At 41.7% G+C, this 20859-nt stretch overlaps 1 protein-coding gene across 6 annotated transcripts in view; it reads right to left on the bottom strand.

Moving 5' to 3' along the window:
• SGCD (sarcoglycan delta) overlaps nucleotides 1-20859 on the bottom strand; it is a 346594-nt gene that overhangs the window by 45755 nt on the left and 279980 nt on the right. For all 6 annotated transcript variants that reach the window (XM_014948113.1, XM_014948108.1, XM_014948112.1 and 3 more), the window contains 2 exons: nucleotides 13956-14043; nucleotides 11657-11776 (listed from right to left, as the gene is read on the bottom strand). In XM_014948113.1, coding sequence (XP_014803599.1) covers nucleotides 11657-11776; nucleotides 13956-14043 — 208 coding nt within the window. The remainder of the gene's footprint in view (nucleotides 1-11656; nucleotides 11777-13955; nucleotides 14044-20859) is intronic.

Here is a 20859-nt window from a genome sequence, read left to right on the forward strand (position 1 = left end):
AATATATTTGGTGGAAAAAGTAAATGTTTTCTAGCCAAAAGATGAGCAAAAACATGAGCAGCTTTTCAGTTAGATGGGACAGACAATCTAAGAGATTTGACAAATTCATTACTATAAGATGTGGGGTCTCAAAACCGGGGGACAAGATTTGCAAGACCAGAAAGTGCCCCCTAGTCTTGCACTCCCCTAGTTTTATTTTCACTGTCCTCCCCCCGAGGAATGATGAGTTTTGGCAGCTGGTATTAATGCACAGCTCCAACAGTTCAAGAATTAGCTGCTACAGTCTCCCTTCTCAATCAAAGCTACTACATCCCTCTTCTCTCTTTACTGAGTATAAAGCAAACATAAATTAAATTCATTATTGTACAACATGGCTTCTGCTTCCTGAATTATCTGTTATTAAAACATTTGTTATCTACCATGAAAAATGCATAATACAAAATTTCTATTTCATTGCAAAGTACTGAAAATATTTTTTTTCATCTTATGAGACTCTGCTGCTGCTAAGGGTAACTTACCTGCAAACAGCCAAAGTCAGTTAGGCGACAGCAATCATATCATTTGTATTTAAACATACTATACTGTACATCCCTAAGCAATAAATTATTCTTTCTCACAGTATTATATCAGAGTGACTTCTATTAAAAGCCATACCTACTGATTCCCTCTTCTGACACTGTGTAATTTACCACCGATAAATGTTCATAAACAGTTTGACTGAAAAATCCATAAAGCCATTTCAGCTTTATTTTAAGTTCCATTTAATGTCCCTCAAAAATGATTTCATCCATGTGTTTCCATTAGCTGGTTCTCTGCCCAATAACTTAATTCCACACAATCAGTCAGGAACTTATAAAGCATATGACAGGATCTACCTAAAGTGTTTTGAATCACCATAAAGATTCACTAAAAGAATGTTGGGTTTTGGGGTTTTTTCCTCTTCTAGTGCATAAGGTGTCAGAGCACAAATGTCAAAGACCCCTATATATGTTTGCAAAAGATCAAGAGTCCTATGGCAAGGGAACATTTACGGATCAGTTTAAGGGTTTGGGGATTATTTTAAATTTTGTTTCTTTCTCTTCTTTCATCTGAGACTCAGAAGAAAGTCTGGATAAGAACACTTCTGCCAAATAAGAGTTTGCATTTTCTCTGGCACTAATGGTCTCTTAGAAGCCTACTGCCACATCCAGGAGACAATCCTGGTTGCAGTTTGGACCACTGCAAGCAAGTTGCTGGAGCTACATCCAGCTTCTGGACGTCCTCTCATCTCCTCTTCCCGTTCTGCCCCTGCCATAGGAGCCACTGGTCTGTTGAATCTTCTGAACAGCTCCAGCTCTTGCACAGGGAGATACTGTCCTTTCTTGCTGCAGAGCACATGTCTGGCACAGCAACCTGCCCTCACTCTGTCCAACATGGGAGCAAGAAAAAGAGCCAGTGGGCTGGGCTTCTGGCAATCATCTTGCTCTATGACATGTTCAAGAGATAGCATAAACCAAGGCATTTTTTAATCCTAGTTTTGCACTGCAACAAAGCAGAAGCATCGTGTTCTGTGTGTGCTTGTTGGTCTGCCATTCTCCTGTTGAAGAGTGCCTTTTGCAGTACGAGCCCTCTTCATTCAAATGTGGAGTTGGTTGATCAATCTCACAAGCTTTGTGAGAAAAGACCACGAGACTACTAACACAGCCTAACACAGAGCCAAAGCAAAGGCCCTGGGGTGAGCTCAACACTGGCTGGACCCAGCAACTCCATAAGGGAGAAAGGAGTTACAAATGCCTTAAGAAAGGAACAAATCTCAGTTGGAATGTGCATCCTCTTAACCAGCAACAAATCCAACCAGAGGAAAGTGGGCATCACCAGCTCAGCTTTCTAATCTGCCTCTTCCTTTCCCTCTGTGCTGCAAATGTACCTGAGCTGTGTGACACTGTCCTGGCACCTTCCCCAGTGCAAAGGCAAGGACCATCCCTACTCCCTCTGGCCAGAACTGGGCTCCAGCCATCGTTGCAAAATACTGAGGACATACCGTTCCCCCTGCACAAAACTTGCTCTAGGCTTCTACTGCTATCAGCTGGAAAGGAGAGAAGAAGAGCTCAAATGCAATGCAATGAGAGGTATTTTTAGACTAATGATTGATGCTCCTGCTGTCAAGGGTAGGTGGCAATCAGCTGAACAGCACTTGGGGGTGAACAGAACACGAAGGAGAGAAATCAAGTTTCAGCTCAGGTGCAGATGCACCTGGTTAGCTATTCCCCACTTTACTTTTTCTCTTCTTTCTAGACAACACATTTCTTTCCCACTCTGTGTATTCTTTTAGTAACAATTCCAGACTCACAGTACACCTTTAGTGTTGTGTATTACTGCTTTATAATGAAATTGGGGTCTCAGAGCCCCGTGATGTACTTGGTCGTTAAGTTGGCTTAAGTGTATCTTCTCTTTAGCGCTCTGCCTTAATGTTGTACTGTGCAAATGAGGGGAGAAGAAGTATTTACTATGATTTTTTTTTAAGCTAAAGTCATGAAGCAATGTAGAGCATGCTGGTGACATTAATATACTACCTCTATTCCCACTATAATTGATCAGGACACATTCAGCAATTTGTTCATGAAAACACCCATCTGATGAGGTTCTCTCCTCTGTAGGTCTCATCAGAGTAATCAGTCTCAGAAAGGTGTGTGTGCAAACTGATGTCCAGGAAGTAAATCCAATACAATATAGGTGGAAATGATCTGTGCCCGCTTCTTTTAATTCCTTACTTTCAAAGCCTTATTCATCCTTAATTTATGTTTTTAAATGGATGAACATAGTAATTGCTGTTGCTCCCCTTGAATCCCATCAAATCTGAAATCAATAAGAGCTCCATTTCAGGGCCCGACAATAATAGCCTGGCTAGGTTAAACCAATGCACTGAACAAAAGCCATAAAAGCTTCATTCATGATTCTTTCTAGGATACAAAAAAAATAGTTCATTTCAAAGGTCTGTCTGTCTGCTTACCTTCATTGTCCTACTGTTGAGGAACTGTTCTTTTAAGAGCAATCTATGTAATCATATGCATCATCAACAAAGGTGTTTATAATAAAAATGTAATATAAATTCTTTAGAATCTTTTAGGTTTTGGTCTTGGCACTGTGTGCACATGGGGAGCGAGTCACCCTTAGGCACTGGGCTGTGGTTGAGTTAGGCCAAAAAGGAACTCCCTATGACTCCAGCACGGCAGCTCCATTGGGTGGAGGAGAAGGAGTTATCTGACTCATAGTCCCAAGAAATAAATGGAGCCTGCTTTTAAGCTAGAAAACTTGCAAACAATAAGATGAATCGCAAAATCAAAGGCAAGCATGTAGATCATTAGTGATCATAGAATCGCTTAGGTTTAAGATCATCAAGTCCAATTGTTAACCTAACACTTCAAAGTCCACCACTAAACCATGTCCCTCAGCACTACATCCACAGGTCTTTCAAATTCCTCCAGGGATGGTGATTCAACCACTTCCCCGAGCAGCCTGTTCCAATGCTTGACAACCCTTTTGGTGAAGAAATTTTTCCTAATATCCAATCTAAACCTCCCCTGGCACAATTTGAGGCCATTTCCTCTTGTCCTATGGCTTATTACTTGGCCAATAGTATGAGGTTCAACAAGGCTAAGTGCTAGGTCCTACACCTGGGTTGCACCAACCCTGATGTAGTGCTACAGGCTTGGGGAAGAGTGGCTGGAAAGCTGCCCAGCAGAAAAGGACCTGGGGTTGTTGGTCAACAGTGGCTGAATTTGAGCCAGCAGTGTGCCCAGGTGGCCAGGAAGGCCAATGGCATCCTGGTGTGTATCAGAAATAGTGTGGCCAGCAGGGCCAGGGAAGTGATGGTACCCCTGTACTCGGCACTGGTGCGGCCCCACCTCAAGTGCTGTGCTCACTTTTGGGACCCTCCCTACAAGAGAGACATTGAGGTGGTGGAGCACATCCAAAGAAGGGCAACACATGTACATGTCTGTAGACACACGTTCATCTTCAACAGTCTATCTTCAGTGGTTAAATGTCAGAAATATACAGGGAATAACAGAAAAGAACAGAAGGGCTTGCATCCAAACTGAGAAAAGACATATGAAGAAAGGTTGCTACGACTTATGCTGACCTCTAGATATTTCCTTCTTGACTAGTTTTGGGGTCCTTCAACACTTTTTCTGCAGCTCAAGAATAGCAATGTCATCACTGAATTCCTTTGAAGCTCTTCTTGGCATTCTTGTGCAAAGTTGCAAAGAAACTCAGGAGAGCACCTGAAGTAGGAATACACAGTGGAAATTTATCAAGGAGAATATTATGTGAGCTTCAAACAGATCAGGTTGTGAAGGCTGGGGAAGATGCTTAGGAAATAAAATATAAATCTGCCACACTTTTAAACTTGATTTCAGTGTTTGGTAAGTGTACAGTATGTTTCTTTCATAATCCTTGTGACATTTAATCAATATTAATCTGATGGTGGATGATTCTTCTTTTTCCTTAAACAGGATTAACGTAACGCAACCTGAACACACATTTCAGCCTGGACTAGAAGCTTATACACTTTACATAAATGCTGTCCTTTTTGCCTGGAATGTACTTTGAAGCAAAAGCAAACATAAGGAAAACTTCTCAGTATATCTCCCTCCCGACACACATTGTTCCCTCCAACAAAAGACAAGTTTACAATCTGGGTGAGTGGATTTAAAAAAAAAGAGGGCAATGTTATTGGAATTTGACATTAAAAGGAATGGACAACAGTGTCTACACCTATTGCCCTCAAAGCAGCAAAGCAATCAGAAGTATTCATTCAAGAATTGAATGTTTGCTCAAAATCCAGTCATTTTAATTTATTCCCTTGTACAATGGGAAAAAAACTTTATTCGGAAGATAGCACTCAGAAATCCCACTCCATTCAACGAGATCATTTTTCTATATAGTTTTTGAATTCTTTGTCAGTGCTGATTACAGATTAAATCACTTTTTCACACCTGACTTTTATGTTGATACTGCAATAGCACAATTCCTAACTGTGAGCAAAAAATAATTTTCCACTGATAGGAAACACGTTTTTTTCCCTGCTGCTCCTTAATTTTGCTAAATGTCCTTTTTTTCCAGCACCACAGTTCTGCAATGAGTGCAAAGAAATTTGACGAAACTATGTCGCCGTAACCGAATGCTACAACCAGTGGAGGTCGTTTCCAGTCTTGCTAGTGCCAGTGCTAAAACCTGGTTATCTCCATTTGTCAGTGTTTCCCTACTTCCCTCATTTTATTCTCTGTCCCTTTTCCACGAGACCAATGACTACATGACAGCTTGGCAATTGCTCTCAGACTGCATTAGTATTACTGCTTAATTACCTATAGGGAGGGCGCAGTGAATACTCGTAGCTGCTTCCTAAAGAGGTTCATACATCTTCAGCAAAAGGTCAAATGCCTGTCCAAGCTCCATGAGCAGAACCATCGTGGCACGCTCATTTCTCCTGCAGAAGGGAGCTGTGGAGCCACTGCTGCCTCCAGGTGCCTTTGAAGCAGCCTGAACAAGCTGGAGCTCATTTGCAACTGGAGGAACTGGGAAAGGCCCCTGACTGCAGGCTGATGGCACAGCCTTTACTTCCAGAAGCCCAGCAAGGGACCACGGTCACGCTCTGGCAGCACCGAGCCATCTTTGAGTTATGGACAACTTCCTCTCTGCTGTCTTTGGAAAGGAAAAGGATCACAGTAGCAAATCATTTTAATTTGCTAAGACATGAGTGTTGTAGCACCTTCTCTCCTTTGAAAAAGTTACTTACAGACCTGAATAAGGACACGTTTTTCAGGAAAACGTGCAAAATCCACAATACAAAGTTCAAGCTTGGTGTTTATCCTCAGATGCAAAGTTGCAGCAGACTCAATGGTGAGGCCAGAAAGCTCCGTTTCCTCTGGATCAGGCCTGGCTTCAACACTTGGCTACAGAAGTTGTTCCCTTGCCACAAGCAAATCAGCAAAATGCCATTTTGAAATCATAATGGCTGCTGTAAAGGGCAACTGTGCATGTTCTGACCCATAAACAATCGCTTCTGAAGAAGGGTGCACGCAGCAAAAATCAGTTTCAATTCCTGGAAGTTGTTAAACTTGTAGCTTACACCACCTTCTGAAACGACTGGCAGCAGTTAAATAGCTTTGTGGATTATTTTCATGAAATATAACTACTCTTGCACGCATCAGAGTTACTCTGCTGTAAATACTGCAGCAAACACAAGCTAGAAAGGACGTGCCAAGAAGCTACTAAAATTGTAATATTGAGGAAATGTGAGCAGAGTCCTTTACCCAGGCAGGCACTGCAGCCACAGCTCTGCAGTGTTTCTCCCAGACCAACTCATACAAGGCTCCCTGAAAATGTCTGTAGATGCAAAGCTTCAGGGCCAGCTCACACAGACATACCAGCTCACCACATTCACCTTAAATCCTGTTCTCCTCCTGGCCAAAGTGAAGGGCACTGAAAATACTTTTTTAACCCTTCCATGGGTAACAAAACCCACCACTTTGTACTCTGCAAATACAGAACAGGTTACTCTCTCTGCCTGCAACAACAGAAAACCCAAACCCTCTCATTTAGAAGAGCTTTCTACAAGACAACCATGCAGTGATTTTGTTAACTATAAGCTTGGGCTACGTTGCTTTTATTGGTGGCGTTCCTCCACTAAAACCTCTAAAGTCCTTAGTATGTGCCTCTTGTAAATAAGATGCTAGAAACATGCCTTGGAATTAATTACTCCAAACTTATTAATGAATTTGCAATAACACTACAACAGCTGATGCCTCTTTCAGGTGCATTCCCATGCACCTGGAGAGAAACTAGGACAAAAACCGCTCCCAAATGAACATTTCTGAAAGTCTAACCTTGGCCAGTGTTTGTGTGTTCCACACAGTTCAAAGCCCAGAGGGATTATGCTACAGTGGAAAAAAGCCACAAGGCTAATAGAGCTATTGGGTAATTATTTTAAGGGAGGGGATGGAAGAGGTTATGTTATGGCCCACCATGATGGTGGGGAGGACTGCTGTGGTGGTGGGTGGGTCCTACATCTCCTGCAGAGAAGCTCCTACAGGAGCTAAAAGGAGAGGAAAGCCACCCTACCCTACTCTAAATACAGCTATTTTAGTTAGGGTGTGCCACAGGGAAAGGCTTTAGCTGAATTTTTATCACTAGGCCATATTAGAAGAAAAGCTTATGCTATGGCAGTATAAACGTCAGTGAGAGACACATTTTCCAGGGACCCGGAGTGGGCGCAATCTGGGAGCAACCCTTGTGTTCTTCTCTTACAGCAAAGGGACCTTGCGGTTTTTTGAATAATCCTATCCTTGTTGAAAAGCAAAATGGTAATCTTAAGAGTGGTTAAGAAACGTGGTTGATTTGTAACGGGACAGCATCCAGCCCATGCAATCCTACCTCCCACACAAAGCTTCCTCCACTGCTCAAAACCAGGGACTGCAAAAGCCTGTAAGCTGCAGGAACGTGTCTTTCACGCTTTTATCTCAGCTCACTGCAATGCATGTGGATTCCCATCAATATTTAGTCTTAAAAAAAATAATGGTTAAATCCATCATAAATATTAAACAGCAGAGTATACTGGCAAGTTTCCCTGAAAACAAACTTCAAAAAAAATAATTTCCAAAAAAGATGTCAAGGCCCTTGGGAGAACTGACACTGGCATGTCATCAGATGTTGTCTTATAAAGCTAAATTAAGCATCTGACCAGAGTTTAATTTCTGTAAAAACTTATGCTAATTTAAATTGCTTTAGATTTAATTAAAAATGCTTTTGTATAAAGATAATAACGTAACTTTGTTAATTAGTATCAAGTGGCATCTAGAGGGCATATTTAAAAACTAATCCGGAGAATAAATAGAGCTAATTAACCATCAGAATAATGCTTTATGATTGTCTTTTGTTTATAAATGCTATAATATTCAATATGCTATTAAATGAAATTGGTAATTAATATATATCAAAGTTATTTTTTAATGCTCTTTTAACTCAAGAGTATGTCTTCCCCACCATTTTTCAGGCCGTCTGAACACACTTCATTTGTGGGGGGAGGGAGGAAAGAGGGGGGAAGGGGAACCGCTGTATGATGTACCGCAGACGAATTCAATTAGCACCAGCTCATTCGTCTCCCATAATGCAGACCGTATGTGTTTATGAGCCCACGGGGGACATCCAGAGAGGTGTGAGCTTGTGTCTACGTGGTGTTTGCCAAAGTCCAGTGCTGAGCGTGGCTACGGCCAGCACAGGGGAAGTTTGCACTTTATGCCACGCACAACCCCAGGAGCAGAAATGTGGTGCCGTTTCCTGGGAAGAGAAGTGGCAGCTTTTGCCTTAAAAAATCTAAGCCATGGAAAACTCAAGAGAGCCGTGTTTTTGGGGAATGAGAACGGCTCCGAGGTTTGTTGTAGTACCTTTCAAAAGACCATGAGGCACTCAAAATACTGCAGGACTGAAGCTTTCAAAAGAAAGTGAGGACGTGCCTCCTCAAGAGTGGAGGAGATGGCTGGGCAATTGCAGGCACTGGTAAATGAGCTTGGAAGACAAAGGGCAGACCAGATTTGGCATAAGGATCAGTTCCTACATGACTATAGTAAACAGACATCAGCTTCTTCTGAGTCATCTGGACCCATGCAGCTCCTGGGGGGGATCTGAGCAAGGTGGAGGGAACTCAGGCTTGGGTCTGGAAAAGGTTGTTACCAGAGCTGACCATGGCCAAAGGGTTGCCCTTGTCCTCAGACAGGAGTTCCCTTTATCCTCCAATCTCTCCCGTGACAACAGGTTTGACTGGATTCACTAAAGCAAATAAAACCACTGAAGTCCTCTACATCATGCACGAGAAGCAGAGGGGACCAACTCTCTCTTTCTGTGCCCTTAATGGTTAAATATCAGAAATAACCCCCCAAAATACAATTAAAATAAAAAGCTCTTTCATTTGGTAATCTGCACTACCCATGCTGTGCAATTTTTTGAAGTACCATCAAATGCAGCACATGTCCTACTTGTATTTTTTTAACCATAATTCTGTGTATTCCTCCCTTTATAATGCCTTGCTAATGTTGAAAAATCCTTTAGACAGAGCAGAGTCCATTTCTAAAAAGGAAAGCACCTCGTTTCCCATGACAAGGCTTCAGCATTACTTTGTAGAACAAACTTTCAGAATCAACTTTGAAGAGCGTACAAAGAAAAAAAGTAATTATCATTAACAAGATTAAAAGCTAGCCACAAGCCCAGTAACTGCTGCTCTAACCTCTGTGGGATGACTTTCATGCCAGATTGCAGACATCCACTTCCTTCTATAACAAGTACGTGTTCAGCAATAACAAGAACAAGTTGAGATTATTTACATAGTGTAGATAGGTGTCAGCAGACACATACTGACAGCACCTGAGATTCCAAACACCAGAAAAATGATCAAAGGAATTTGTCTGTGTACTACAAGTTGGACTAGCCTCAAGTGCAGACAAAAACACTGGAAGAAATACGAACATATGGTATAACACTTCCCAGCGTGGCAAACAGCCATGGCAAACACTTTTGGAGATAAAATTAGATTGGGGAAGCAAAGCTGGAGAAAAACAAAGCCAAGCATGAACTGTGAAAGCATTTCAGCTCAAGGTCATTGAAATACTTTGCCATGTAACATCACCAGTGGTATCATTCTACCTTTTCTTTTCTGATAGATCTGCATAAGCCAAATAAACGCCAAGAAACACTCTGTTGCAGATAAAAATGAAAGTGCACTACAGTGGTTAGAAATATATTTGATGCTGTTTATTCTGGAGACTAAAAGAAGGCAGACACTCAAAATAACTATCAAAAATAATTGCTGGCTTCTTCAAAGTACAAAGTTAGTAAAAAACAATATTTTTGTAAGTATATAATCTGAAAGGAGTACTTGCAACTTGTAAGGAAAAGTTTCTGTATTTTTTTTGAAGACTCAATCATATAAATCTCTCTCACTTTATGGTCTCCAAGAAAACACTTAAAAACTCTTGCTTCCTGATGTCATCTTCCCTGCACAAAGACTGTACCATTAAGTAGCTCTGAAGGGTGCAGTGTGAAGGGAGATCTGTGGTAGAACATGGATTGTGAGAAATGCTCTCCAGCTCTGACACACTGCAAGAATTTTGAATGGTCCTTCTCGAAGTTTTAAGTTCAAAAAGACACAGTTAATTTTGTGAAGTTCAACATTTATCCTGTAAAACTCACCTAACAACTTTGTATGGCAGGTGACTGAACTAGTCCAGTATGTACCAACAGTGACCTGAGAAGAGCTACAGCTGGCCTGTCCACAAACAGGAACCATCTAGAGCAGCATGCCATAAGCTAATGAAAAATGCTAAGGGTTGGATACAAAGTCCCATTCATGATGGTTAGACTCTGAGGCACTCATTTTAAGCTCCTTTAAATTATATATAATATACTAATAATACACTATGTAATATGTAGAAATAGTAATAAAGAACAATACTATATATCATTCTCAGCTCCTTCATTGATATCGCTGTTTTTAGGAGGTTACTAGAGACTTAAGGAAAAATTTGGAGGGAACAGATGTCTCCAAACCAAGTCATTGGGAAACAAGTATTGGTACATCCACAGAGACCAGTGGCACTGCTACGTGACTAACTGCTAGCAACGTTGAGCTGCCCAGTCTGGTCCTACATGAAAATAATCACAAGCAAATCTTAGACTAACCAAAGAGCATGTGAACTAGAAAGCTAGAGAACTGAAGTTCCTAGGAGGTAATTTCACACAACTATCAAATAAACTTTAAAATTTTACAATTACCATAACTGTTTGTTATCTCTAAAAAAAAAAATAAAAATCCAAACAAACAATACAACCACCCCCCATCCCCAAACTCAAAGCGTATCCCCAGTTTTCAATAGGCACCACCAATGTAAAGCCCAGCAGGCAGGACAGCTGGGGAGGCAGATCCTCCAGGGGCAAAAGGAGAGCTCAAGCTGCCCTCTCTGTCTCCAAAGGCACATAGGGAAGTGGTGGCACTGGCAAGGTTGGCCTCTCCTCCCGTGCACAGGACAATTAACCCTTCCCACAACACGGCTGAAGGTGGCTCAGAGATGCACAGTATGCTCTTGCATGTGGCTAAGGAAAGAGAGCTAATATAAAGGCCACCCAGCTCTTCAGAGAACTGACATGGAAGTCCTAATTCATGTTGACTTTTTCACTGCAGGTCTCCTCCTTGGTGTTTGCTTTAGAATAAAGGAGGAGCTGGTGAGACTGCTCCAATCAAAACCATGAAGCCTGAGGTTTCCTGATGCAGAGTAACTGCAGCCATGTCAGCACCCTTACAGTGATCCCTCACTGTCCTTCATCCCAGACCCAAGAGATAAAATTGTTCAGTTTCCAGAGCTGGTTTTAAGGCTACTTTAGAGCCAGACAAACCACTTCCAGGGCAGTTTCTTCTGGAGGGCAAATAACACAATGTGCAAGCTAAGAAACACCTCAGATAGAAACTCCTGGCCATTATCCACTTGGGGAGGATTCAAAGCAGTAAAGACAGTGAAGGGCTTTATCTCCAAAAGAAACTTTCCACAAGCATGAAGGAAAGTCAGGCAAAACTATTCTAAAATTTGAAGAGGCGCATATTAAAACAGTGATTTAGTGAATAATTTTTTACCTAAAACTCTCAATCTCTCTGCTCCAACCACCACTTCGTTGTCATCTGCAGAAAACAGCAATTTTCCAGAGAGGGTTTTCACCTCAAATTTTTGGCTGTGTGCTTCCACTGCTTGGGGACCTAGAGAGAAGAAGAGATTTAGCACAACCTTTTAGTGAAAAGTATAAGAAAATGACATACATTTAATAAACCCATCTGCTGAGAGTGCCCTAATAGCTCTGCAGATACAACCTGCGTCCAACACATGAAACAGGGAGGTCTGTGCTTTTCAGACAGTGACCTCTCGTTAGAAAAGGGCACTGTTTTCTACCCAGATAACAGCCTCTCAACTATTTCTACTTATGTTTTTGCTAATGCTTATGTGTGTCATAAAATCACCATTAAAGTTGGGACAGCAGAGAAATATTTACAAAAAGATGGACTGGAGTGTGAAGTAGCAACACATACACCCAGCCATGCTGTGGGGCATCAAGAATTCCCAAGTACATTTTGCTTGGACCGATGCTTGGTGTAAAAGATTCCTGGTTTTCTGCCTATTAAATAGACCTGGATTAAAATGAGACCAGTGTCACACAGTGGCCCAATTTAAAAAAAAAAAAAAGAAAAAAGAAAAAAGAAAAAAGACAAATATCACCACAGGAACAAATGCTTTCTTTTAGACCATTTCGACCTTGTGCAGGCTGAGATGAACGTCAGGGTCTCCCATGGTTTTTAGATGAGTAAAACTTTCCTTTGTAGCCCTTATTTCAATTCTGCTGCTTCTCCTGCAGGCTGCTGTGCACCACAGCGCTGGAAAGCCCTTTGGCAACACGTTTTGTTGTGGAGCCTGATAAACATCAGCTGCCTGAATAGCAATCCAGTGCAGGTCTGGGGCTCAAAGGCTGTGAAGAGCAGACCCCTGGCTTACATGACCAAGGCTAAACTTTGGACAAATCAGCATCTAACAGCCCTGTGCAACCCAGTACAAGCCACAGCCTCCCCGGAATGCACAAGGCAGTATTTTCATACAGGCAGGTTCAAAATTCACCTATACCCAGTGTTTGCCTGCACAGGTCATCTGTATCAGCACCAGGGCACACAAAGAATTGTGTTTCACACTACAGAAAAGTGAGGCTATGCTGAGATCCCTGGAAACACTTAAAAATCTTGCAGCCATTCTGAGAAAATCCAGTAGTTTCGAGCTTTAAGTTTGATTTGTGTCTTGCTAATTAACTGCCTCCCTGCTCATCACTGCAGCATTGCACTATGTGGGGCCACATCTTTGCTCTGCTCTGAAACCAAAGCTGCTGCTCAATGCAGAAACAAGCTCAACAACCAGAAGATCACACTGGGAGACGCCACTGACTGTGTCCTCCCAAGCTCTTGTGAAATGGAGGTGCTTAAGTGAACCCAATACCCTCTTTAAAATATATGGAGAACCAACAAACTAAACACATTCATTCTGAATGTGAGAATCAGGGAGCTTGGGGTTGAATTTATTTCCTCCCCCTAGGCAATTTTCATGCGTGCTGCTTAAATCATTGCTTACTGAAGCTGCATATTTAATTATTTAATACTGTGACTAGAGGCCAAGACGTTATATAAGCAAACCAAACAACCCAGTCTCACAAAAAACAACATGTTTATGGATTACTGGCTCTGCCACACAGCAATACTTCTCCCAGTCCCTAGATAAATCTCAATAAATAAATATCTATCCTATATCATATATATGTATATAATATATTAGCATATATAATGCATTAAGTTCTTTCAACCCAAATTACGCATGCATTCATTCAAAGGCTGCTGTACATCAGGGATTTATGAAACACCTGTTTCCCCATCAAACATACTATTGCTTCAGAGCATGAGAGCATTCTTCATCAGCAGAAGGGCATAGAGAGCTCTAAATTGCAAAGTGTCCCAGCCCAGCCACAGTTAATCAGCCGAGTTCCGAAGATCTCGAGCAAGTTAGAAGTGTCTCAGGAAAAGCCTGTGCCTGTTACAACAGAGATGTCATCCTGCTTATGTTCTTCTTGACCCTGAAGTTGTATAACTAACGTTTTTGCCTCTGGATTGGCTTTCAAATGACAACGACGGTCTGCTTCGTTATCAGAAAGCACCAGCCAGCTGCCTCTCCAGCACAGCTTTCATGTTGCTAGCTTTGTTTCTACAAAGTGGAGCAAAGTTTTCATTTGTACTTCACAAGACATCTGGACTCCCCTCCTGCGTGCCGTCTAAAGCCAACGCAGCATCCCACAACACACCCGCTTTCATCCCTCCTCAATCCTGCCACGCAGCCTTTCCCCCTCCTTACCTGTTACAAGGCGACTAAGGACTTTAGTCTTCTCATTGAGGATGTTCACTGTCACATTTCTGGCGGACTGGAAGTATAGAGGGTTGCCCTGGAACGAGACCACAAGAGCAAGCACATGAGATGGGGACGGCTGCCCAAGACCAGCCTGCTTGAGACACCTGGAGCTTTGCCTAATGCTGCTGTCAATTGCCCCAATGTTGTGTGTGTGGTTGAGGAGCAGGCTACCCTGCATTCATTTTTATTGCCCAGGATAAAAACATAGTCCACACCTCTCTCTGGCCCAGATTATATCCCAGAGACGAGCCTTGTTTTGAGGATCGTTAGCTTTATTTCCAGCATGAGTCAACCAACCTGTTATTTTAAAATGTGATACGGAACCTGACCTAAGCTTCCCAAAGGTCACAGTGTTTTGGGAGGGTGGCTGACTGTAGCAGGGCCTTTCAGAGTCAAATCTGCAATATTACACACAACTTCACATGACGCCCAATGGGTGACTGGTTGCGTGCCACCCGGCCCCCTGAGTGAGCCATGCCCAAAGGCTAAAACAAGAAAACCTATTAACATGTAGAAAGTGCCTTTGATCTCAAAGCACTTATGAACCATCCGGCAGGTACCACCAACACACTCCAGTCGGGATGCCAGCTTGGGACCAGACCCATCCCATCAGGTCTGGAGATAAACAAGACATGAAGTCTTCCCCATTCCCCACTTCACCACACAGATTTCTGCCCATTTTTTCATTTTTATGCTTTAAGTATACCTCTGAGAGAAGAGCTAGAGCAGCTGTTAACACATGGGAGCCAAGGAGCTACCTGGCAGCATCCATCTCAGGTATTTCTCCCGCAGAGCAAAGCCAAAGAAAACCCACAGAGAAAACCATCTGGCTCCTTCTGTGGGCAAATGCATCCAAGACACCCGGGAACTCATGTTTTCCACAGGCAGCCCCAGTCCACACGGTTGGTTTCTCCAGGGCTTTTAGCCACCTACAGCACTAGCACAGGGTGACCCCAATGTAAATCAGCCAAAAATCTAATGTGCAAGGTGGAAATTCACTGCCAGTATCTCTTCATAATGTTTAAAGGAGGCAGCTGATTAAATTGATCAACAGACTAAGCCATAGGATTGGTAGAAGGGATAATATAGGAAAAAAAAAATCAGCAAGGAGTTCAAAAAATTTTATGCCTATGTCCTTCCTACAGCAGTCTCTTTCTAGTGTTTCAAAATCTTTCCATTAGGAATCAATAATCAGGATGGGGATGGAGGATCGTGTAGGCCAGGCATGTTTCTCCTTGACTTGTGAATTTACAAGGAATGTAACTAATATTTGCATTGATGCCATTTTTCTGGATCATGGCAAAAGGACTAGGTAGTTTGCATATTAAACATAACAGGAACACACTCATGGCAGTCCTGTGATGGACTGGAGCTTCAAGGACCACTTCAAGTGATGGGTAAATGATTCCCAGCAGCGTCTGCAGAAAACAAACCTCAGAAACCTAAAACAAAACCAGCTCCACATGTGACCAAATATTCACAATAATTACATTTGTTGCATTAACTCTTTGTGCTGCATCCACCCATGGCATCAGCCCTTCAGCAAAAAAGGTGAAAATGGGATTTATTTGACCAATTATAACTAGGCCTTTATGGCTACATTCAGACTATTTAAATAAAAGTAACAAGAAGAAAGAATTCCACATTTCCAGACCTTGGACAAGTTTCAGAAGCTCTTAGTGTCTCTTTTTCCTCATCTACTAAATGAGGACAAATCATCCTTATATATGTCTGTGATGTGTTTGACAGCTTAAGTAATATAGTATATGAAACTGAAATATGATTAATAAGCTAGAATTAAGGAGCACTGACAATGACTGGTAATGATTTTGCTTTTTTTTATGAATCTTTATTTGTGATCTTCTAGAACCTAGAAATTAATGTTGATTACTATTTTATGGTTAACAGCACAGAAAAAAAAAGATGCCTTCACTTGAATACCCACTTACTCTGGTATTAATTCTCCACAGCCCTGATCAGAGACCTAATTTGAACATCCCGAGCAACAGCAGTTTACTGCTACATTTCCACCTCATACTTAGCGATGAAGGATATTTTTAAAGGCAGAAAGCTACAATCTGCGTAATCTATAGTCATAGTTGAGACTATAACCACTATAAACATGCCATATGAAGCAGAAAAAGGTCACATTTTTGGCTTGCACTATTTGACTTTTGTTTATGGAGTTATGCAAGAAGTTAAGAGCGTTTTGAAAAGGCCAGGAAACCTTCCAGTCCAAACTCAGGTAGGAAAACATCATTCAATCCTCGTGGCTTTGAAACTCTGTTACTGATCTGCATAACGGGAGATTGCACTACAGAAGTACTACAAGATAAGCCAAGTGGTTAATATAAAAAGAGTCACAGGAAAAGTTGCTCGGAAGAAATCTTACAAGATGAGCTAAGAGCTGGTATCCACCTACGAAAGACTTAAAATACACAATCAGACCTTGAAACGCTTACCCCAGCATAGTCATCTCATTCACTGATTCAGAGCTCAGATTCATGCAGCCTTCAAAAAACTAAATTTCCCTAATGGAAGAGTTATGTTTTTATTGGTCTGCAGGGAAGGAACATTTCAAGCACTTAATGCAATGCCCTCTCTCATTTCCATAATTCTTCTTCCATTAAGAAATGAAAAAGAGCTGAAAAAATTACTCCCTTTTACTGAAAAGTCTGCAGATTTTCTGTCCATCATCTTCTGTTTACAAAGGTAACAACACCGACATCCTTCACACACTGAACATTTAAAAATGTTTCCTCTGTTGCATGCGTGGTGGTGATGCCAGCTTCCTTCCATCACAGAAAAATATAATAATTAAAGCATTAAACATTCTCTAAACAGTTTGAAATTGTAACTGAAAAGACAAAACCCTTCACTTGTCTTACCCTTTCATGTTAACACGACACAAAATTAAGTATTCTGATGCACATGAGAAAGTGGAAATCTAGATCAAGATGGCATCAGCACCACAATAAAAATAATTATGCAGTGAAGTAATATTCTCATAAACTGTCATAACACTTGATAGACCTAGAGTTAGAATATCAGCATGCAATAAATAACCACGTCTGACTAATTATAACACTGCAATTACGAGACGCATCACATTTCTGAAGTATAATATGCAACAATCCAGTTCTGAGTCTTTCCAGATAAATAATGTTAAAGAAATAAATATATTCTATTCTTGGGACTGATGCAAAGAAAGTGGAAGTGAATGAAAAACTGGATTAAGTGGTCTTTGGAGTTCAGAAAAGTAGGGAAAATAATCTTTTTCTCTTTGTCTACCTGTTTCTCTCCAAAAGGTTCCACCCAATTCTTCAGAAAAGCACATTTGAGATAAAATACATCTGGTATCGACGATCACACAATAACCCAGCATATTTCACTGCCTGCACGCTATCTGATGTACTGAGAAATCTTCTTCTTTGTCATTTGTTCTTCTTCCGCTGATCACAAACACGACAACAAGGTTTCCCTGCAGCTCTCCTTGCGAGAGCAGACGCTGCTCCCAGCCCACACGCTGCCCCTGACTTGCTCTTTATGCCCAGACTCGGCTGTTACGGCTTCAACCTCTTTACAACAACTCTCTAGTAACAGTGCAGTGTTAGCAGAGTCCCAGCTCATGTCCATCTTAGCCATCCCATCGCAGTGCACTGAACTACAGCCTTTGATTTAACTTCCTATGCAACTTTGCAAATTAAATCAGTGGCCACCTCCTTTCCGGCATTATGTTATTGTTTCTTCCCAGTCGTTCCTTTGAGAAACCGAGGTAAAGACAGCCCTGGGAGTAAGCTGCATTTCCCCCCCGCCTCTGCAAGTTTTCCTGTTTGCTTCTGATTTATTTCAAGCACTTTCCTTGCAGGACACCGATGGAGGATCCCACCCTGTGCTGGGCTGCAGCTCCATTTCTGGGGGCAGGTGAGGCTGGGACCTTTTAAGTACTCTTTGGGCTGGTTATCTACTTCCAGCCCACCACAAATCTACTATTCATCTCTGCAGAAAATCCTACATAGTAAATACATCATTCTGCCTCTTACCCCAGCCTCTCATTAGCTGATCCAATGACTTACTTAACAATAATGCAAATGTCTGTAGACACACAGAAGAAGTTGCCACAGCTACTCAATGTGCTAAAACATTGGACACATGCTGCAGAATAAAGAATGCAAAACCATGTCAAAACAGTGTAGCTTGTTTCTTCACTAAGCAGTGAGGTATCCAGCAAAACACAGAAGATGTCACAAAAGGTATTGACTGATTGTTTGCTAGGCTAAACACATGGCAAAACAAGCCCTAATGGCTCACTAGCTGTCTGTCTTTGGCTCACTTTGGAAGAGATGCTAAAAACTCCTAGATTAGAGACCAAACCAGAAAAAGCACTTTGACTGACAACCTTAATTTGCAGCTGAAGCAACCCCAACCAGTACTGTCTTTAAGGAAATTTAATACTTTAACAGATGTCCTTAGACTGTTTTAGAGAATTATTAAAAATATTTGGAAATCCTTTTAAATTTTAACAGGCAATTTTAAAATAAAGCATCACAGTCAGTGTGTTTGTAATTTGGATGGTGAAAAGGAGTAGCTTTGATTTGATCCTGTGGATTCAAAGGCTTCACACAGTAAGTGCAAGTGAAGCTTGCAGAAATAATGGAAATGGTGGATTTCCTGCAGGCTTGCAAAGTAATGGGAAAAATTAAAATATTAAAGCATAATCCAGGTTGGCAAGGAGCAGCCTATGGAGAAGCCGCTCAGAGCACCATTCTCCTGCTCAACTGTACCTCTCGCTGACACTATAGAAAGCAAAAACTGCTGTATACACAGCTGGACTGTCAGAGGGCAAAAGCTCATTTTCTGTACAGAAAGCAGGTAGGCCAGTATGAGAGCAAAAGCTCCTCTTCCCCTGGTCTGTAGCTACAAGCAGCCGGTTCACTTGCCTGCTCCCTTGAGTGGTGTTTTAAGGAGCTGCTGACAGAGGGAAAATATTCATGCGGGTTATAACAAATATATTCCTTTCCTGAAGTCCAATTGGTCCTACTACACTAGCAGCTAAATGCAATAATAGTAAAAACAGCAATGATGCTCTCCTGCATTGCATTTTTCAATTGGTAAGGACAATTCAGAGGTGCATGAAGCAACATTTCACAGTTTTGTCTGTTTCGGGGTGGCAAGTATTCGTTGCCCCTTAACTGAGACACGAAGCAATGATTTCAGGGCACAAGATGCCCTTCACCAACAATAGCAAATTTTGCTGTAGAAAACTCACAAAAGCATCCCCTCCACTGTAGCTCCTAATGTACCCAGACCCAGCAGCACACGCTGTCCGGGAGACAACACTGCTTGCGAGCTCATTTTTGCAGTTGTTGGGCATGTCCTGAGACCTACTGGGAAAGCTGACTTTTTAGCCCTTACTCCGTCATTTTTGGTCAGTTGACACTGATGTGCTTAAATCTGTATTTCTGACCCAGTTTTACATGTTCCTGTATGACGTGGTTATCCTTCAAAGGGAAGCACCAGTAATACCCTCACTGCATGACACTAAATGCAGAGTTTCCTAACCACAAAGATCTCCAGAACATGCTGTGAGCTCACAGTCAAAATGACCAACCTGAGCCCCAGTGTGCATTTCTTTCCCCCACTCCTGCCTTGAGAACAGAAACTCCTTTGGGGAGTGTCTTGACACTGGTAAAGCTCAGAGCTGCCCCCATAAGAGAGAGTTGGGAGGAAACAATTGAGTAAATAAACTTCAAAATTGGTAATAGATGCTGCTGAGATCAAGCACCTGGCACCACCATGAATCACAGAAAACCTCATCAGAACACTACAGAAATGTCATGCACCTTCTGAAAACCAAGCAGACAAAACACTAGACAGCACCTCTCTTTGGCTGTGAAGAAGACAAACTCGGGAGTATCTAGTGAACCCTGTCCCTAAGATCCTGCTTGGAAGAGCAGCCTGGCCTTCATCTATGTCAACAGCAAATCTAGACTTCAGGCCAGACTTGCAAGCCAACCATTACACTTTCTATTTCAAAAGTAAACCCAAGAACTTCTCCTCATGTTTCTGATCTAGCTCCCCACAGCAAGAACAAGATTTTGCCCAGAAGCCTTCTGGCACAAAAATATAAGTCATGTAACTAAATCCCTAGGTGCTAGATTGAAAACATCCCTTAATATGATTTGAACGTACTTTTTGTTGTTTAATCACTGAGTCTCTTCTGATCTTGATTTTGTCCTTCAAACAGTTGGATATAATGTTCATGTAACAAAATCCCCTTTTTTAGTAAAACTTCTGATTTGACAGTGTAAGCTTTTCATAGGAGAATGAAAGTAAACTGTGAAGAGAATTGGTAACAAACAGATTAAACCAAGTGCTACAAAATGCCCTAGTATGTGCTCCTTCTTCTATGGAAACACAGTACAGTCACCTTTGTGCAAAGGTATATTTTACAGTGCCACGAAGGTCAGAAAATACTGTGGTCCCACCCAACTTGACACATTTTAATGGCACAGATAGTGCACATGCTGGAGTTTTATGTCCAATACCACAACTTCCCCCCTCTTTTATGGCATTTCTTGAAGTTCATTTTAGTTGCAATAGAAACAAAAGATAAATTTCCCACAGCTACATTAAAGCAATTACATCTCTGACTCTTCTTTTTAAAGCGCAAAGAAGGCAGGTCTGTGATGTGAGATCTAAATGACTGGGTTCTGCTTCTGGATGGCTACCCAAGGGGGTTTGTATCCTTCAAAGTGATTTATTTCTGGCAATCTAGGGGTTTCTCTCTTTAGAAGAATACATGTAATAATCTCATGAACACAGTGCTTCGAGAGAGTGGCTGCTTCTT

This window comes from Calidris pugnax, unplaced genomic scaffold (genome assembly GCF_001431845.1).
Source record: "Calidris pugnax isolate Ruff unplaced genomic scaffold, ASM143184v1 scaffold27, whole genome shotgun sequence".
Lineage (NCBI taxonomy): Eukaryota > Metazoa > Chordata > Aves > Charadriiformes > Scolopacidae > Calidris > Calidris pugnax.